The sequence below is a fragment of the Myxocyprinus asiaticus genome, chromosome 11 (assembly GCF_019703515.2).
Source record: "Myxocyprinus asiaticus isolate MX2 ecotype Aquarium Trade chromosome 11, UBuf_Myxa_2, whole genome shotgun sequence".
Classification (NCBI taxonomy): domain Eukaryota; kingdom Metazoa; phylum Chordata; class Actinopteri; order Cypriniformes; family Catostomidae; genus Myxocyprinus; species Myxocyprinus asiaticus.
Genome location: NC_059354.1, coordinates 38173630 through 38193751, shown reverse-complemented (window position 1 = coordinate 38193751; position 20122 = coordinate 38173630). Strand labels below are relative to the sequence as shown.

The 20122-nt window shown below is 38.5% G+C and overlaps 1 protein-coding gene across 1 annotated transcript; it reads right to left on the bottom strand.

The window, feature by feature from the left end:
• Positions 1-612: 612 nt before the first annotated feature.
• Positions 613-18539, bottom strand: LOC127448025 (solute carrier family 15 member 2-like). Its single transcript, XM_051710293.1, has 19 exons — positions 18524-18539; positions 17782-17828; positions 17491-17578; positions 16801-16942; positions 16597-16689; positions 16308-16411; positions 13940-14026; positions 13742-13819; positions 9599-9675; positions 5194-5282; positions 4772-4853; positions 4540-4665; positions 3355-3519; positions 3157-3203; positions 2859-2966; positions 2670-2766; positions 2066-2209; positions 1884-1988; positions 613-772 (listed from the first exon to the last, which is right to left on the bottom strand). The coding sequence occupies exons 1-19, from the start codon at positions 18537-18539 to the stop codon at positions 614-616; spliced, it is 1854 nt and encodes a 617-aa protein (XP_051566253.1). The 3' UTR covers position 613.
• Between the last annotated feature and the right edge of the window lie 1583 nt (positions 18540-20122).

Genomic DNA, 20122 nt, shown 5'->3' with positions numbered 1-20122 from the left:
TACTAATTTAACTGGAAACTTCATCTGAGTGTACATTATTTTAAACATACATTTCAAAAGTACTTTATATTTGTTTAGGGCTAAAACCTTATTTCATGAGGGAAAAAATGACTGAGCAATTATCAAACATTGATAATTAATGTGTCAGTATTATTAGAGTTAATCAAGAACACTATCATTTCAAAGGTCATAACAGAAATGACATAAAACTATGTACAAATGAGAGCTTTATAATTTGCAAAAGGCATTACCATTAATTATAGACATTGATAGTGTATATTATTTACATATTTATATATAAAGTTTATCACATTCTAAAAAAGTATTTATTCATATAGGGTACCATGTAAAGTAAAAACATACTGTAATTCCCTCAGCACAGTATATTTGTTTTTTTCTTGATTTAGCTGGAAAATTATTCCTGAGCAGTATAGCTCAGCAGAAGACCACATATTGGCCCTGGAATGACAAAATAACATAACTGTGGTCCAGCTAACACAGTTTGTTGTGAAAGAAGATCAGCTTATTCACAAATAATAGATGTGGATAGTTTATAAGGAGACAGTGTTCTTGGCTACATCTTGGTCCTTTTTGGCATGTAAACTGTCTCATTTTAATTACTCTTGTAACAATCCACATTTTGATCATCTGCATCCTCTCTGGAAATCTTGTCCAGCTGGTCTTGATCCACGTAGGTGTAGAAATAGGCCATGATGGAGAAAATGATGCTGACTGCCACCAAAAGACCAGCAAAAAGGAGGAACTCCAGCCACTGTGGATTACAACATCCTAGGAATCAAATCTTATCGGGGTAGAATATATACACAAGAGTTCCCACATCTTTTGACCAATGAATATGCATGATTTATCTATGACTTTTCCAGTAGTTTGTGATTACTGGATAAGTGCTTTTAATGATTTGTGCATTCACAAAGAGCAATTTCTAGCTGATAACATTTTAGATCTGAAAAAAAGAGCAAACCTAGAAAAAAAAATGTATATAGAAGAGATGTCTAAAAATGAAATGATTCTACTCTACTAAAAAGAAACATAGTCAGTTATATCATATGAGCTAATGTTTATTGCCTCTGTACTCAAAACTTCGTATTTTGTATATATTTCAAAGATATACTAAGAGCTTACAAATATTACAGATATTACCAAGGACTTAGAAAATAAGAGTGAATGTGATGAAATAAAAATGATTTTGAAACAGATAGTTCTGACTCTGAATGCTGATTCGATGATCCACTTTCAAAGCTAGTCTAAAATACAGATACATAGAATGAATGTTTTGTATCTCATTCTATGGAGATGGTAACATGAAATTAATAGCAAAAAAAGGGATTTTTGAAAAAAGATGAGCACCATTTAATTTAATATATGAAATTAAAGAATAAGTTGGAAGGAAAGTGAACAGTCACATGGAATTTCTGAACAAGTCCTTTTTTTTTCTTCTTTTTTTTTAAAGCTTCTATGAACATATGCATTATTAATTTGGAATCAAATTGTGAGATATATGTGTATACGATGGGTAAACATATAAGTGTATGCATATTTATTTATTTTCTTTTTTTCTTTTTATTTACTTTTTTTATGATTATTATTTTATTTGCTTAATGGGAAACAATTAATACTACACACAAAAAGTGAAAAAAGTAAAAAATAACTGTCTATAATATATAATGGAAATGGAATGTACAATATAATAAAAAATGTTTTGAATAGATCTGAAATATATGATTGGCTAATAAATTGCTCTTACAACGAATTCTTACAATTTTTTTTTTACAATTTCCATACTTTTTCCAGACCTGAAAATAAAAAATTTAACATTCCCTGATATTTTAAGGAACTTTTGGGATATACAAACCACAGCTTACCTGTTCCATTCCAGCCCCCTCTGCCACAATCAATACAATGACATTTCCAAATGCCACTGTCATAAGCCATCCGGCCTGAAGAACAGATTTCATGCTTGCGGGTGCCTACAAACAAAAGCATTTAAATTGACAAATATGTACACAATATATGGATAGTGAACTAAGGCATTTGATTAACTTGCCTGTGAGTAGGAGAACTCCAAGCCAGTGATGGAGAATATGACTTCTCCTGCAGTGAGGAAAACATACTGTGGAATCTGCCAGGCAATGTGAACATTGTTGGCTTGGATATCCTCCATCTTTTCAAAAGTTAGTTCATCTCTGTCCTATGGAAATTGAACACATCTGTGTCACATTTTGTTCACTCAGATTAGCATATACAGTGGCCCCCAAAAAGTATTTGGACATAAAATGAATTTATTTTGCATTAGATAACATCAAACAAACCAATCTGCATCTGCAAACAAATAATGCAAGACATTTTCTCAGAAGTAACTATACTTTGCCATTTTTACAATTAAGATTCATTTTAAAACTTAATTTTCAATGTTAAATTAGGTGATGTTTGTGGACCTCACATTTAAGTTTGAGGACTATAAATGTCCTCAAACTGAATGTATATCTCGCAACAGTTAAATCTCATTGTTTAGCTTGTAAAATCTACAGCCAAAATCTACACACCATTGCTTTCAGCCATTATAAAGTACACAGTAAACTATCTTAAACTTTGCTGTACAGTAAAAGGTACAGGAAAACATTAACCAGAAACTGGACTCAATAACTCACCCCTTTGAGTATGACTGTGTAGAAGGCACCAAAATCAAGAAGTCCCAGATCAATGTGATATTGGTCGGAGCCGGATATGCATTTAACTCCATTGTATCTATAAAAAAGTCAATATACAGTGATCAATTTGAGGAGTATAGGCTATATGTGTATATGTTTATGAATTAGATGTAGGCTTCAAATACTCACTCTCCCCTTTGTATGCTGATATTGCGAGAAATGCCATAATCAGCAGGCACATATAATTCATCAGTGCCAACTGTTATGCTGATACTCTCTGAACGTGTATTAATAAACCTAAAATAGACAAAAGAGTACTGAATATGATCAGACTGTCCCAGTTGTTCTGTCAAAGTTTAGCTTGAATGTACTGATAATGGCAGCAAACAACTAAAGTTTATCAAAGCTGTTAAACAGTAATAGACATAATACAAAGCAAATGTTTTTCCAGTATTACTTTCTGGCCAGAATAAAAGCTGCCTTTTACCTTAGATACACAGCCCCGGTTTCAGATTTGGTGATGTAATCTTCCACCTGTATTTGTTTTTTTAATAATGAAGATGCTAAATACTGCATATTTGCAACTCTGACAAACATATAATATGAACTGTTTGCTGATAAAATCTATGATAAAATCTCTTTATCACAACCAGTTCTGATAAACACAGCACTGATTTGAACTCACCAGTTTGCATGCAATGCCATTAGGATGACTGTGCAGGATGAGGCTGTAGGCAGTCTGCTCTGTGAAGTTGAGCTGACACTGATGTTGTGTCCCATTGTGACTGACAGTAACTGTGTGCAGCTGGGAAACACCAGCAAGTGGAAGACTGGTGTATTCCAAAGGATCCTGTGAGATAAAAACAGGGGTTTACTGACTAACATAAGTCAAAACCCAACAGCCTATGTCCTGATATAGTAATGTTAGCTAACTGAGATATGTAATAGTGTTCCATAAATATTATTTTATCCAAATCTAAGTTTACTATCACAGCATATCTATTATTTTGTTTATTACTCTTGACATTTTATGGCTCTAATTGGTACTTGACAAAGAAGCAACGTGGGTGTAAACAATAACAATAAGGATAAGCGTTAACTGTGGTAAAATCACAGTTAGGCACTGACTCGAGTGGCTTATTGCTTTTAGAAAAAAAAACTCCCAACAGCAATATGATAAATTGTACCAATGTTTAATAAATAGTTACACTTATTACAACGGACAATCAGAATAATCTATAAGACAATATTGAGACGTATATGGGAATTGCTTAAAAAAAGATACTTTAACATGGATAGAAGATTATTCTGTTCTTGATTTTTTAAACTAATTATTTAAATAAAGATGAGGTGGTGATGCTTACTTCACTTGATATTTATATAAGAATGTAATGCTAACTTTTTTTAATATTAAATCAGTGTTCCCATGGAAATGCCGATCATGCTTGCTGGCCGCACCTGTGAGACATGAGGGAGAGAAAATTACAAAACAAACCGACAAACTCACCGGAGCCGTGACAGTGTGTGTGTTTTTATTATTATTATTATTTAATTTCAATTAAATGTTCTTCTTTTTCTTTTTTATTTCTTCTCCGGTGTCTTAAAATGTTTTTGATGTTTTGTGCATGTATGCTTTGTTTTTGTCTTTATTAAAAAATATATGATTATTAAAAATTACAGCCTGTGTGTTTTTATTATTATTTATTATTATGATTTTAATTTAATTTTCCTCTTTTTTCTTTCTTCTCCAGTGTCTTAAAATGTTTTTGATGAATGGTGCATGTATGCGTTGTATCTGTCTTTATTAAACGTATATATATATATTTCTTTGTGCCTTTTTGCTTTTCTTCATTCACCTATATTAATTTACCTCATATGATTTGATTGGCTCTGAGAAGACATTATGTCCTGTAAACTGCACTGTGACATCTGAATCCATAAGACTGAAAACCTGAATTAGGCTTTGTTTGGCAGGAGGGGGCTCCACAACAATATTCTGTGCAATGAAATGAAATGCCATTTTCAATTATCATTCTGTTAACATGCTTTAAGTGGTTCTAGAGTAGTTTCTTTTTATGTGCATTTTTTGGAAATATACATACAATGACGCTGACTTCTATGATTGTTGCAGCACAGAAGGCAAGTGCAGCAAGGATCATGCCTGCTGCCATCTTCCTTAGAGGACTGAAAATAGCAAGAAAAAGTCACTGGTTTATTTATCATGTTGCCCATTAATAAAACAATACATCTTATGCACATCGTGACAGAACTTAACTGAAGTCTAAACCTTGTGTGTACTGTAGTTTAGTCAACAATTTCAAGCAATGTTCTGGGTTTAAAAACAAGTTAAGCTCAGTTGATAGCATCTGTGGCACGCTGTTAATTACCACAGACAATCATTTTGGCTTGTCCGTCACTTTGTAAAAACAAATTGTGTTGTGCAGTAATACATTTATAATGGAAGTCAAAGGGCAATTCTAGCTATTACTGAGTTTATGTGATTGTATATTATTGCAGCACTCACGTGAGCTTGATCCGACACAGGCCTATCAGTGGGTATATTCCCATGTCGAAAATTGGAATAAACACCAGAATCAGCAAAGCATTCAGCATCTTAACAATAAAAAAACATACACCCACTAAATGACACTATAACCATTAGAATATGTGCAGAACATGATGTGAGGCATTGTTTATGAAGGCGACAATCAAACTGTGTTGCTTAGGTTTTTTTTTGGATAATGTCTAATATCTTTACAACATCTGTCATAAACTCACTTTTTGCTGGGTTTGGAGATGTAATAAGCATAAATAAAACAAATTGTCCGCTGAACTCCTGTAACTATCACATATTTACTTATTGATACTAACTTAGGGATAGTTTACCCAAAAATGAAAACTTTGTTGTCATTTACTCCTTTATGATAGAACACAAAAGGAGATGTTTAGCAGAATGTTAGGGACTGACAGCCTGAGTCACTTTTCACTTACATGGTGTGTTTTTTTTCCATAAAATGGAAGTGAATAGTGACTGAGGCAAACACTCTGCCTAACATGTTCCTTTGCGTTTCATGGAAGAAAGTAAGTTTGTAAGGGTTTGGAACAAAATTAGGGCAAGTAAAAAAAGACAGAATTTAAACTTTATCCCTTTAAAGTGCTTCCTGAGATTCTAAGCTTTCAATAAATATAATGAATTATACTTGATTTAAATTTAAGTAACTAATCTAACTTGAAATCATTTATAATTAAATTATTTAATTTAGTTAAGAGTAAAGTGCTATTTTTATTGTTTTAATTTTAAACACTTGGACCCTCTTTATATTAGGTGTTTTTTGCTAATATGTCCTTAATTATTTGATACAATGTACGTATTATGTACATATGTGTTGCTGCTTTGCACTTACATTAATAGTACCTGCATTTAATTACATCAAATCAATCAAATCACTTTATTGTCACACAGCCATATACACAAGTGCAATGGTGTGTGAAATTCTTGGGTGCAGTTCCGATCAACATAGCAGTCGTGACAGTGATGAGACAGTACCAATTTACAATAACATCAAATTAACACAACACAATTTAAACATCTGTTATACACATAATTACACTCAACAATATACAAATAATAACATACACTGTACAGTATACAATACGCACTATATAGATACACATTATTCAATAAAAATAAAAAATAAAAATATATAAAAAAGTATATATAGTATATATAGAATGTACAGTATTGTACTGTATTGACATTCAGGCTGTCGGTTGATAGTCAGTTGTTAAGAGAGAATGTAATATAATAATAATATAATTTATGACAGTCCGGTGTGAGATTTAAGAGTAAGATTAATAAAGTGCAGTGCTGATGTATTTTGATCGTGGGAGATCAAGAGTTCAGAAGTCTGATTGCTTGGGGGAAGAAGCTATCATGGAGTCGGCTGGTGCGGGTCCTGATGCTGCGATACCGCCTGCCTGATGGTAGCAGTGAGAACAGCCCATGGCTCGGGTGGCTGGAGTCTCTGATGATCCTCCGAGCTTTTTTCACACACCGCCTTGTATATATTTCCTGGAGGGAGGGAAGCTCACCTCCGATGATGTGTCTGGCAGTTCGCACCACCCTTTGCAGTGCTTTGCGGTTGTGGGCGGTGCTATTGCCATACCAGGCGGAGATGCAGCCAGTCAGGATGCTCTCTACAGTGCAGGTGTAGAACCGTGTGAGGATGTGGCGGTTCATTCCAAACTTCCTCAGCCGTCTCAGGAAGAAGAGACGCTGATGAGCCTTCTTCACAACGACTTCAGTGTGGATGGACCATGTGAGTTCCTCAGTGATGTGGACACCCAGGAACTTGAAGCTGCTGACTCTCTCCACCGGTGCTCCATTGATGGTGATGGGGCTGTGTTCTTTGTCTTTTCTTCTGAAGTCCACCACAAGCTCCTTTGTCTTACTGACGTTGAGGGAGATGTTGTGCTCCTGACACCAGTGTGTCAGAGTGTGCACCTCCTCTCTGTAGGCTGTTTCATCATTGTCAGTGATCAGACCTACCACCGTCGTGTCATCAGCAAACTTAATGATGGCATTGGAGCTGTGTGTTGCCACACAGTCATGTGTGTACAAGGAATACAGTAGTGGGCTGAGAACACAGCCCTGCGGGGCTCCAGTGTTGAGGGTCAGTGATGAGGAGATGTTGCTGCCCGTTCTAACCACCTGGCGTCTGCTTGACAGGAAGTCCATGATCCAGCTGCACAGCGAGCTGTTTAAGCCCAGAGCCCGGAGTTTCTCATCTAGCTTGGAGGGCACTATGGTGTTGAATGCCGAGCTGTAGTCTACAAACAGCATTCTCACATAAGTGTTCTTTTTTTCCAGGTGGGAGAGAGCAGTGTGTAATGTAGATGCAATGGCATCATCAGTGGAGCGGTTGTTGCTGTAAGCAAACTGCAATGGGTCTAGAGATAGAGGCAGCACAGAACAGATGTAATCTCTGATTAGTCTCTCAAAGCATTTGCTGATGATGGGGGTCAGAGCAACAGGACGCCAGTCATTTAAGCAAGTTATTTTTGATTGTTTTGGAACAGGCACAATGGTGGATGTTTTAAAGCATGTGGGGACTACAGACAAAGAGAGAGAAAGGTTGAAAATGTCCATAAAAACACCAGCCAGCTGGTTCGCGCATGCTCTGATGACGCGGCCCGGAATGCCGTCTGGGCCAGCGGCTTTGCGGATATTCACCCATCGGAAGGATCAGGTTACATCCGCTACAGAGACGGAGAGTGAACTAACCTCTGTAGCTTCGGCCGCGAGAGCTCTCTCCGCGAGGGCAGTGTTATTTCCCTCAAAACGAGCATAAAAAGTATTTAGCTCATCCGGGAGAGAGGCAGCGGTGTTCATGGCAGAGTTTTTATTGCCTTTAAAGTCCGTGATGATGTTAATTCCCTGCCACATGCTTCTAGAGTTGGTGGTGTTAAACTGTCCTTCAATCTTGCTCCTGTACTGGCGTTTTGCAGTTTTCGGAGGGCATAACTGGCTTGTTTATGCTCCTCTGCATTCCCGGAATTAAAAGCGGAGGTCCGCACATTAAGTGCTGCGCGAACATCATTATTTATCCATGGTTTCTGATTCGGATAGATCCTTATTGTTCTGGTCGGAACCACGTCCTCCATGCACTTTTTGATGAAACACATTACGCAATCAGCGTAAAGCTCGATGTCGTCATCAGAGGCGAACCGGAACATCTCCCAGTCCGTGTGATCAAAACAGTCTTGTAGCATGGAATCTGATTGGTCCGACCAGCACTGGATCGTTCTGAGGGTGGGTGCTTCCTGTTTCAGTTTCTGCCTGTAAGCGGGCAGAAGCAGAACGGAAGAGTGATCCGATTTGCCAAATTGGTGGGCGGGGGAGGGATTTGTAGCCATCCCGGAAGGGAGAGTAGCAATGGTCCAAAACCCGGTCCCCTCGTGTGTTGAAACTAATGTGCTGGTGGTATTTTGGTGCGACTGATTTTAAACTGGCTTTATTAAAGTCCCCGGTCACAATGAACACAGCCTCAGGGTGCGCGGTTTCCTGCTCACTTATACTCCCATAGAGTTCCTTGAGTGCCCGGTCTGTGTCGGCTTGTGGGGGGATATACACAGCTGTGATAATGACCGCTGTGAATTCCCTCGGTAGCCAGAATGGTCGACACAGAAGCATGAGAAATTCCAGATCAGGAGAGCAGAAAGACTTGATAGAATGTACGTTCCTCTGATCACACCAGGATTTGTTGATCATAAAACATACACCACCTCCTCTGCTTTTACCTGAGAGGTCTTTCGCTCTGTCTGCTCGGTGCACGGAGAATCCCGCGGGTTCAATGGCTGAGTCTGGAATCTCCGCAGACATCCAAGTTTCCGTAAGGCAGATAATGCAGCAGTCCCTTGTATCTCGTTGGAAAGAGATCCACGCTTTCAGCTCACAGAGCTTGTTATCCAGAGACTGAACATTTGCCAGTAGAATAGTGGGTAGCGGGGGTCAATTTGCGCGGCGTCTTACTTTGATGAGAACGCCGGCTCTGTTTCCCCTTTTCCTTTTGCGTTTCCACGGCCGTGCTGCCCAGACAAAGGGCTCCGCTTGCGTGTTTGTAAACAGCGGGTCGGCATTGAGAAATTTGAAGTCCGGTTTACGGTGTGCAATTGCTGAACCAATGTCCAAAAGTGTTTGTCTGTTGTAGACAATAAGGCAGACAACATCCAAGACAAAAAACATAAGAATTGTGAACAAAACAAACAAAACACTACTATGTTGTGTCGGAGCTCGCAATGCAGCAGCCATACTCGGCACCATCTTGAGTCATCTGTATTTACCATCTTGAGTCATCTGTATTTACACTGTTAACCTTACCTCTAACCCTACCCCTACCCCAACCCTTACCTTAACCCTAAATCCTAACCCTACTCCTACCTCTTGCAAGGACATTCCCCTCAGGAGGACTCTCCTTATACATCCCACTTCCAGCAATAAAAAACACTACAAAAACAGGTTCAGAGATGTTAATGTACAGTAAATGCATGCCTAAAACATTTAATGGGGTGGATGAAGGGAGCCTTTTTCTAGTTGTGTAGAAGTAGTATGCTATTCAGAGAAGGGGATCTAGAAAGGGTCCAGTGATGTCCTTCAGGTGGGCCAACACCAGTCTCTCAAATGACTTCTGGTTTTACCAGAGACAAACTGCTGAACATTCAACAGCATTTACCAGTCAATCTTTTCCCGGATTTTGAATATTCGGACGTTTTGTTTGACATTTTAGTCGGAGGCGTGGCTGTGTTGTTTAAACGCACTATGAGACGCAGGTGAGGGAGACGAGCAGGCAAGCTGGTCAAGCTCTGTCGGTGGGGCTTTCGAACAACGCTGCTAAGCATTCACTCTTGCGAATGACCACTTTCTTCCAAACAAAACGGATGAACTATATCTCCTCACCCGCACAAACAAGGACTTTTCAACCTCTGCTGCCTTGTGCTTCACAGAAACCTGGCTGACATACCGGACAGCGCGTTACATCTGCCGGGCTTTCAGCTGTTCAGAGTGGACTGCATCGTGGAGTTAACGGGGAAAACAAGAGGCAGTGGAACATGCTTTTACATCAATGAAAGTTGGTGTACAGATGTAACCACATTAAAGAAGATGTGCTGTCCTAATTTGGAAGTGCTCTTTATTAACTGTAAGCCTTTCTACTCGCCGCAGGAGTTTTCCTCGTTTATTCTGGTGAGTGTGTATATCGCGCCAAACGCGTGTTTGAATGCCGTGCTGCAACAGTTGGCTGATCAAATCACAGACACAGAACAACAATACCCGGACTCAGTTATTATTATTCTTGGGGATTTTAACAAAGCAAACCTCACACATGAACTGCCCAAATACAAACAGCACATTACATGCCCAACCAGAGACAGAAATATACTGGATTACTGCTACACAACAATAAAGGATGCATGTCGCTCTGTTCCTAGAGCAGTTTGGGACTATCTGATCACTGTCTGGTTCACCTTCTTCCAACCTACAGACATAAATCAAAATCTGCTAAGCCTGTAGTAAGGACTGTAAAGAGATGGACCAACGAACCAGAGCTGGAACTTTAAGCCTGCTTTGCACTGATTGGAGTGTTTTTGAGGCTGCAGCCACAGACCTGGACAAGCTCACAGATACTGTTACATCATATATCAGTTTCTGTGAGGATATGTGCATTCCTACTAGGACTTATTTAACATTTAACAATGACAAACCATGGTTTACAGCAGAACTCAGGCAGCTTCGTCAGGCCAAAGAGGATGCTTACAGAGCTGGGGATAAAGTCTTGTACAATCAGGCCAGGAACACACTGAATAAGGGAATCAGAGTGGCTAAAAGAAGATACTCTGAGAAGCTGAAAAACAAGTTTTCAGCTAACGACCCTGCATCAGTGTGGAGTGTTTACGAATTACAGGACTCCTACCCCCAACCCTGTGGTGGACCAACAACTGGCTGACAACCTGAATGTGTTCTACTGTAGATTTGAAAGGCCCAATCTCACACCCCACACCCACTCTGACCTTCACTTCACACAAACACCAACACCTCCTGCAACCCCCCTCCTCCCTCCTCCTGCTACTCAACCTGCACTTAAGATCTGTGAAGATGATGTGAGCCACGTCTTACAAAAAGAAAGGATAAGGAAAGCACAGGGCCCAGATGGCGTTTCACCTGCATGTCTTAGATCCTGTGCTAACCAGCTGGCCCCCATCTTCATACAGATCTTCAATAGATCACTGGAGCAGTATGAAGTCCCATGCTGCTTCAAACATTCCACTATCATTCCCATCCCAAAGAAATGAAAAATCACAGGACTTAATGACTACAGACCTGTCGCCCTGATGTCTGTGGTCATGAAGTCATTTGAGAGACTGGTGTTGGCCCACCTGAAGGACATCACTGGACCCTTTCTAGATCCCCTTCAATATGCTTATCGAGCAAACAGGTCTGTGGATGATGCAGTCAACATGGGATTGCATCATATCCTGCAACATCTGGACAGACCAGGGACATATGCAAGGATTCTTTTTGTGGACTTCAGTTCAGCTTTCAACGCCATCATCCCAGCTATTCTCCAGACTAATTTACACCAACTCTCTGTTCCCACGTCTATCTGTCAGTGGATTACCAGCTTTCTGACAGACAGGCAGCAGCTTGTGAGACAGGGGAAATTCACTTCCAGCACCTGAACAATCAGCACTGGTGCCCCCAAGGGATGTGTGCTCTCCCCACTACTCTTCTCCCCCTACACCAACGACTGATTCGCCAAGGACCCCTCTGTCAAGCTCCTGAAGTTTGCAGATAACACCACTGTCATCGGCCTCATCTGAGATGACGATGAGTCTGCATACAGAAGGGAGGTTAAACAGCTGGCTGTCTGGTGCAGTCAAAACAACCTTGAGCTGAACACGCTCAAAACAGTGGAAATGATTGTGGACTTTAGGAGGAACCCCCCAACACTGTCCCCCCTCACCATTCTAAACAGCACCGTGGCAGCAGTGGAGTCATTCAGGTTCCTGGGCACTACCATCTCACAGGACCTGAAGAGGGAGACCCACATTGACTCCATTGCGAAAAAGGCCCAGCAGAGGTTGTACTTCCTTCACCAGTTGAGGATATTCAACCTGCCACAGGCACTGCTGATACAGTTCTACTCAGTGGTCATTGAGTCTGTCTGCACTTCAATAACTGTCTGGTTTGGTTCAGCTACAAAATCAGACATCAGAGGACTACAAAGGACAGTTCGGACTGCTGAGAGGATTATTGGTTGCCCCCTGCCCCCCCTTCAAGAACTATACACTTCCAGAGTGAGGAAAAAGGCTGGAAAAATCACTCTGGACCCCACTCACCCTGCCCACTACCTTTTTGAACTGTTGCCTTCTGGCCGACGCTTCAGAGCTCTGAGCACCAGAACCGTCAGGCACAGGAACTGTTTTTTCCCCCAGGCTATCCATCTCATGAACAGTTAAAACTGCCCCTTTGAGCAATAATTAATGTGCAATATACAGCTTAGTCTTTTTATATTATCCAGCACATCCTACCTCTTCTGCCATTACATTCCCTTGCACTGTACATAACCGATTTGTATTTAGATTTGCACTACGTATGTGTATATGTGTGTGTATGTATGTATGTTTGTATGTATATGTATGTGTATGTGTGTGTGTGTGTGTATGTGTGTGTATATGTATATGTATGTGTATGTATGTATGTACGTATAATATATATATATATTTGTATGTATGTATGTATATATATGTCTATTGTGTATTCTATATATACTTTTTCTTTTCAATATTTATCTATTTTTTTATTCAATTTTAATTATTTTTTAAAAGTCTTGTTGCTGTTTTTTATTGTTGTGTACTGGAAGCTCCTGTCACCAAGACAAATTCCTTGTATGTGTAAGCACACTTGGCAATAAAGCTCATTCTGATTTTGATTCATTCTATTCCTCAAAGTGCATACATAATCAAATATAGGCTCTATCTTAATGCTATTTCTCTGTATTCAAAGATGCAACCCTCACAACACTCCTTAAAGGGATAGTTCACCCAAAAATCCTGTCATCATTTACTCACCCTTATGTTGTTCCAAACATGTATGCCTTTCTTACATCTATGGAACAAAATGTGGATGACAGGCAGAATGTTAGGGATTGACAGCCTCAGTTACCATTCACCTTCATTGTATGGAAAAAGGATACAATAAAAGTGGATTTTGACTGAGAAAAACATTCTCCCTAATATTTCCTTTTGTGTTATAAGGGGAAAAAATCAACCGTTTTGGAACGACATTAAATGATGACAGTATTTTGCTTTTTGGGTGAACTATTCCATTAAAGACATTTTATACAGTATTTCACTGATGGATGAGCTAAAGAGTTACCAACAAAAAGAAAGAATCACTATATGTGTGTATGGCCCTGAGAGTCCATCCAGAGAATCCTTGAGAATCCCTCCTCCCTCTTTTCAAATTCCATCCATCCTTGCAGCTAAAATATAAAAAAAACGGAGAAGACCCTCACCAAGGGCAATGACCATTAAAGCCGCGGGGACTGCAAAGGCCAGGGCATAGCAGTCTCCTCCAAAACACTGCACATCACCTGTGGAGTTTCAATGTGTTGTGATTATCTAAGGTTTCTTTCACGGACATAATCACATTTTATGCTTTACTTTCATTGCTTTAACAGCTTAATTGCAAAAAAGGTTAAAATAAGACTGACCTCTAAGTAATGGTGTTACAATGGTTGATAGGCCACTTCCAGCATTGATTGACATGTAAAAGATTGAGAAGAATTTTCTTCTCTCTTCTGAATGAAAAAAGAAAGGAATGATAGAAGTTAGATTAAGTACTGTCTTAATGGGTTGGTTATTCACTGATAATCTTCCCCTCCAATAAGCTGTTAACTGTTACGACCAGATCATTGAATCAGTGAGTTGAACTTGAGAACCTGATGTCCGGATCAGTTTGTTTTTTGAACGCGATCATTCAGTAGGGCTGGGTATTGATACAGATTTTTATTTGATTCCTATTCACAAGCACTCGGTTTGATTCGATTCCGATTCAATATCGATTCATATGGGTATATTTCAATTACAATGTCCATTTTGCTTACATACGTGTTAAATAAATTATCTCTCAGCTAATGCTGTTAATTATAAAGGGACCGTCTAACCTTCTAGGTAACCCTAGGTACAATTCTAAAATATTAATTTTACAAATACAATTTTCATTTGCTTTTCATCATATTGGTCACATTTTAGCTTTCGAAAATGTTCAAATTCAGTGTATTCCCATCAATAAATGTCTTGAAATTGCATAGATTATTTTGCATTTATATTTTTGTAACATGTTTATTGTTTACATGCATAATTTGTACTATTTACAAGTATTTCCATTTATATGTAGAACAAGTATTAAACCAGTACTGTCTCTTTAGGACTACTGGCATCTGCCAGTGAGCGCATATAACGAGAGAGAATGTGTTTCTTAGCGCACTTATGCTATGTGTAATTAGAATTACCATAAATGTTACTTTTTTGTTGTTTTTAATCAACAACTGACTGTAAAGAACAGGAAGGGTATTAAAAGAGACATTATTTAAAGACAATTGGATTAGATCTCATCTTTGGACACAGAAGGAGTCAAACCAAACCTTTTTACTCTCAACATGCAGTGAATGGATCTTGCAGCTAAACTATCCTACTCAAATGCTGGTCAGTAAAATCTGAAACTTTACCAGTCAGTGGGTAATCACAGATGTTTTTACTCGCATAGTGCAGAATATGGTCGCATATGCAAGTAAATTACTTTGTAAAGGGTTGTCATGTAAAATCTTGTGATTTAGAAACAATATCGAGGTTGCTCTAACAATGATCACGATGCGTCAGAAAATCTATATTTTTACCCAGTCCTATCATTCAGGGCTGCGTTTCCCAAAAGCATCATAAGCTAAGTAGATTGTAGAAGCCATTAGCGCCAATGGTCTCTACGATCAACTTAAGTTTGCAATACTTTTGGGAAACGCAGCCCAGGCCGATTTTGTGAACAGGATCAATTGATTCAACGAAAAGATCACACTCAAAAGATTATTCGTTCACAAATCTGATCTCACTTTCTTTCTCATGAACTAGGGTGGATGTCAATATTTTCAGTGAATAACTACTTCCTTCAGAAGACTTGGAACATAATACACAAGTTGCATGTGTCATTTTTACATTACTTTTGTGGTGCTTTTTTGTTATTGTGGAGCTTGACAGCTCCGGTCCTCATTCACTTTCATTATACAGTATGTATCTAGGACATTCTTCAAAAATTCACCTTTTGTGTTCCAAAAAAGTAAAGCAAACATGTTTGGAACAACATGAGTAATGGGTGAGTAAACAATGACAGAATTCCCATTTATGAGTAAACTATTCCTTTAAAGACCCCATGAAATATAAAATCAAAATATTGTAGTAGTTGACAGGTACTTATATAGGTTTGACCAATAAAATGTTCTCTAGAATGACCAAGGGCCTTCCCTTAATGCCACCTACAACCAATTAACAATAAAAAGCAGCAAATCATGGCTTTGCCAGGCTGTGATGCAATCTAAAGACTATTTTTATGTCCTGCCCCAACATCTTTTTTAAAAAAAAAACATTACAAATTGACCCTCCACGTACATTTTATGTCATCAGCATATTTTGGGAAATAATTATAAATCCAAAATTATCGAATCGATTTGTCACATATTTCAGTTTTTATGACTAAATATAAGCTTAATATTAGAAAATGAACAGGCCTACCTATTCCATTGACAAAAGTTGTATTAATTTTTTAAAGAATTAAAATAGGCCTACGTTACGTCATTATAACGCAACACAGATCTGAAAAATAATTTAAAGACATTAACGAAACGGCTGTTAATGTTACACGTCATTTTAGTGTGCTTCAGTTTCTTGCACACCCTGTTTTCCCATGGCACAGTGAGAGCCTTGTTTCTGGCTGCGCCATTGCTTTCAACACAAGAGAGACATTTGCATTCGTCAAACCCTTTCATTGGGTGCTAAATGGAATTTGTTCAGCAGTTATTTTGATGTCATAACTTACATGCTCCTCATCAAACTGGTCACCACCAAAAGCTGCAACACACGGTTTTATCCCTCCTGTCCCAAAAGCTATGAGGATCAGACCAAGCATTGACAGAACTCTACAAGGAAAGAAAAAGTTTTTCGATTTCACCACACATCTAAAATTTAAGTGCTGATAAACAGTTACTTTCTCTCTCTCGCAAAAAACACATACACACACACACACAGTGCAGTGCCCATACAGATACACTGTACATCCCCACAGATGCATCCTTCACCTTGCCTGGCATCAAAAGAAGCTTACATATGAATGGTGCTGTCCCCAACATCAGGAATGTCCCCAACAGACTTGACCACATGACCAATGACATAAACTATAGACAGATAGATGATGGTTCTGTGAATGGAGACACACATAGATTATGAAATCTGTTGTCTTCAACATCAACTTTCCCTAGGTTCATCTACTGAGTGTGATTACTCAAACAAACTCCAATAAGTGACTTACTTGAACTTCCCTAACCATGAGTCTGCTATCAAGGCCCCCAAAAGTGGAGTAAAGTAGCACAGGCTTGAGAAAGCATGGTACACAGCTGTGGACAGATTCTTGTCCCAGTCCAGATAGTGGATGAAGTAGAGTGTGAGCACCGCTTTATGAATAAGTTGCATAATAATACAATATTTATAACATGTATTAGATTACACAACTTTTCATTCCATAAATTACTTTTATTTGAAGCTCAATAAATTCTGAAATTGATGTTTAACAACTGAAATGTCTGCAGCAATAATTATCTTTATTATATAAGCTTAATAAAATGCATGTATATATGTCAATACATTTATATTCATATAATGGATGCATGTAAGAAAATAATTAAAAACTGCATATAGCAATTTTATACACCATGAGAATTGTTTCTATAGGATATGTATTTTAATTGAGATCTTAATTTTTATTGAACTGGTTAATTTCAGCCATACTCTACATGTACAAAGTACTTATAAAACAGTACTTCAAAGGTACATTATTAGTATTATATACTAATATCGTGGTACTTTAATATATATCATGGTGTTTAATGATTTCCAAATTCATGTACCATGGTTTTTACATAGTACCATAAGGAACTTTAAATAATACCATGGTACTTTTTGTTAGTGTAACAAGCCTACAAATGGTTTTCCATTGGATTACCTTTCACGCCATAGTAAGAGAATCTCTCGCAGAACTCGCTGACCACAATAAAGGCAATGCTAACTGGATAGTTAGTCCCACATAATTTCTGAGGATAAACAAATAAGCATTTGAGCATAAACAGGCACATCACATTTCAACAGAAAGAAAAAGTTATGGAGCAACCTGATGCTTCATGTTAGTGATAGTGAAGTTATATTTCTTGTGTTACGAGGAGGTGTTTAAAGATTAAACAATTCCCCAATGGGTAAAACAAGCTCAGAGAGTAGAATCGGTTTAAAGAACTCTCACCGGTGAGCGCTGCCTTTTTCCATGGGTCTCCCCATCTAACTTTTTGTCTGGAGCAGAAGACAGGAGAGAAAAGAATCAAATTTGTGAGTTTGCCAAAATCTTTACAATTCATATACAGAAGATATTTGTATTATAGAAAATACAGAATAAGACCTTGGAATTTTGCCAACATGGCATGTCAACAGTCCCTTGCAAGGACACAGCTGTACACAACTCATGTGATGTGACTCAAAGTGTAAGTAATGCATTCAGGGAAAAGATGATATTAGCCCAATAATTTTGATCATAAACAACTATTGTGACTGTACATCCTCATTTTACCCATGTTAAGGAACAGGGTTGTGGTTTTGTTAGGATTTAAGAGGACTTAGCATGATCCTGCAGTACTTTTTGACTTTAAGGAGTATGGAGAGTTTAAAAAGCCACATCATACAAAGTCATGCAGGAGGAACAATTTTTCAGGGAATCACATTTTGCTTTATTTGGCATTGCAATGCTCAAAAATGTCATATATGTGTGAAATATTCATTCAAGTCCCGCAAAGTTCGTTAAAACCTTTCCATGGTAAAACATTTAGCACTTTTTACTCTGCAAAAAGCTGCATAAATTCCTCAGCGATTTGTCCACGCCAATTTCCCAAACCAAGTGCACTTCTCGCAGACAAAAGTTTGACGTGCAAGGACGACAACGAAAAATTCAAAGCATATTTAAGAAGCTCGGGCTTAAAAACAGCCATCATTACCCTTTATTTTTCCCATGTCTTCAATGAATCCTTCACTGTTTTTGGACATTCAACATCCAGTGAATTCCTGAACACGCATCCAAGTCCGTCCCTCTTCAGAGAGTGAGTGAAGAGATTCATCCGCCTAACGGAGCTCTTTGTAGCAGTTTAACCTTCTTAGGTTGATGTTCTACTCATTGACAAAGAATCGGTAACTCCCAACCGAGTGGGTCGATGTGGCGCACTGAGACCCAAAACTTGCACGAGATTATTTTGTTTATGCACGAGCCTTCTACACTGCAGATTAGGTGAAAGATCAGAGAAAGTTTTGTATAAATACAACCTTTTCCTCGCACTGTTAGAGTGGTAGGCTGTGGCAAATGTGCCCTAATTAGTACACTTTTACCCCCTTCACAGCTCCCTCTGCCACTGCCTCTACAGGCGGCGCATCTAACGGGGTTAGTGGTCAGACACAGTGAACAGTGAGATCAGTTTAGTTTTGAAAAGTTAGCAATTCAAACATGTTTACTAAACAAAACAAAAATTAATAATTCAAAGATATTTATTAGCGATTTCTTGTGTATGTGTGTGTGTGTGGAGGGGGGGCAGGTTTAAGTGTTTTATGAGGACTTTTTTTAGGTTACAAACTGGTAATTACAAGGGTATTATGCTATAAATGTGGTTTATGAGGACATTTCTAGTGTCCCCATAATTCAAATCGCTTAAAAAAAAAAAATTTAAAACTGGGTAGCTCAGTGGTAAAAGACGCTGACTACCACCCCTGGAGTCACGAGTTCAAATCCAGGGCGTGCTGAGTGACTCCAGCCAGGTCTCCCAAGCAACCAAATTGGCCCGGTTAAGCAAAGTGTGTGTGGGGGGGGGGGGGGGGGTAATGCACATCAACAGGTTAAAGGGATAGTTCACCCAAAAATGAAAATTCTCTCATCATTTACTCACCCTCATGCCATCCCAGATGTGTATAACTGTTTTCCTTCTGCTGAACACAAACAAAGATTTTTTTAGAAGAATATCTCAGTGCTGTAGGTCCCTTCAATGCAAGTGAATGGTGGCCAGAACAATGAAGCTCCATAAAGAACATAAATGCAGCGTAAACGTAATCTATATTACTCCAGTGGTTTATTCCATGTCTTCTAAAGCAATATGATAGGTGTGGGCTAGAAACAGATCAATATTAGTCCCTTTTTTTACTATCAATTCTTCTCCTTGCTCAGTAGGTGACGATATGCACGAAGAATGTGAATCGCCAAAAACAAAGAAGAAGAATGTGAAAGAGGAGATTTATAGTAAAAAAAAAAGGACTTAAATATTGATCTGTTTCCCACCCACACCTATCATATCCCTTCTGAAGACATGGAATAAATAACTGGAGTCGTATGAATTACTTTTATTTTGCCTTTATGTGCTTTTTTGAGCTTCAAAGTTCTGGCCACAATTCACTTGCATTGGATGGACCTACATCTTCAGCAGAAGAAAGAAAGTCATAAATATTTGGAATGGAATGAGGGTGAGTAAATGGTGAGAGAATTTTCATTGTTGGGTGAAATATCCCTATCAAATTGAGGGTTTTGAAACAGCAAGACACATATGGCATGGTCATAT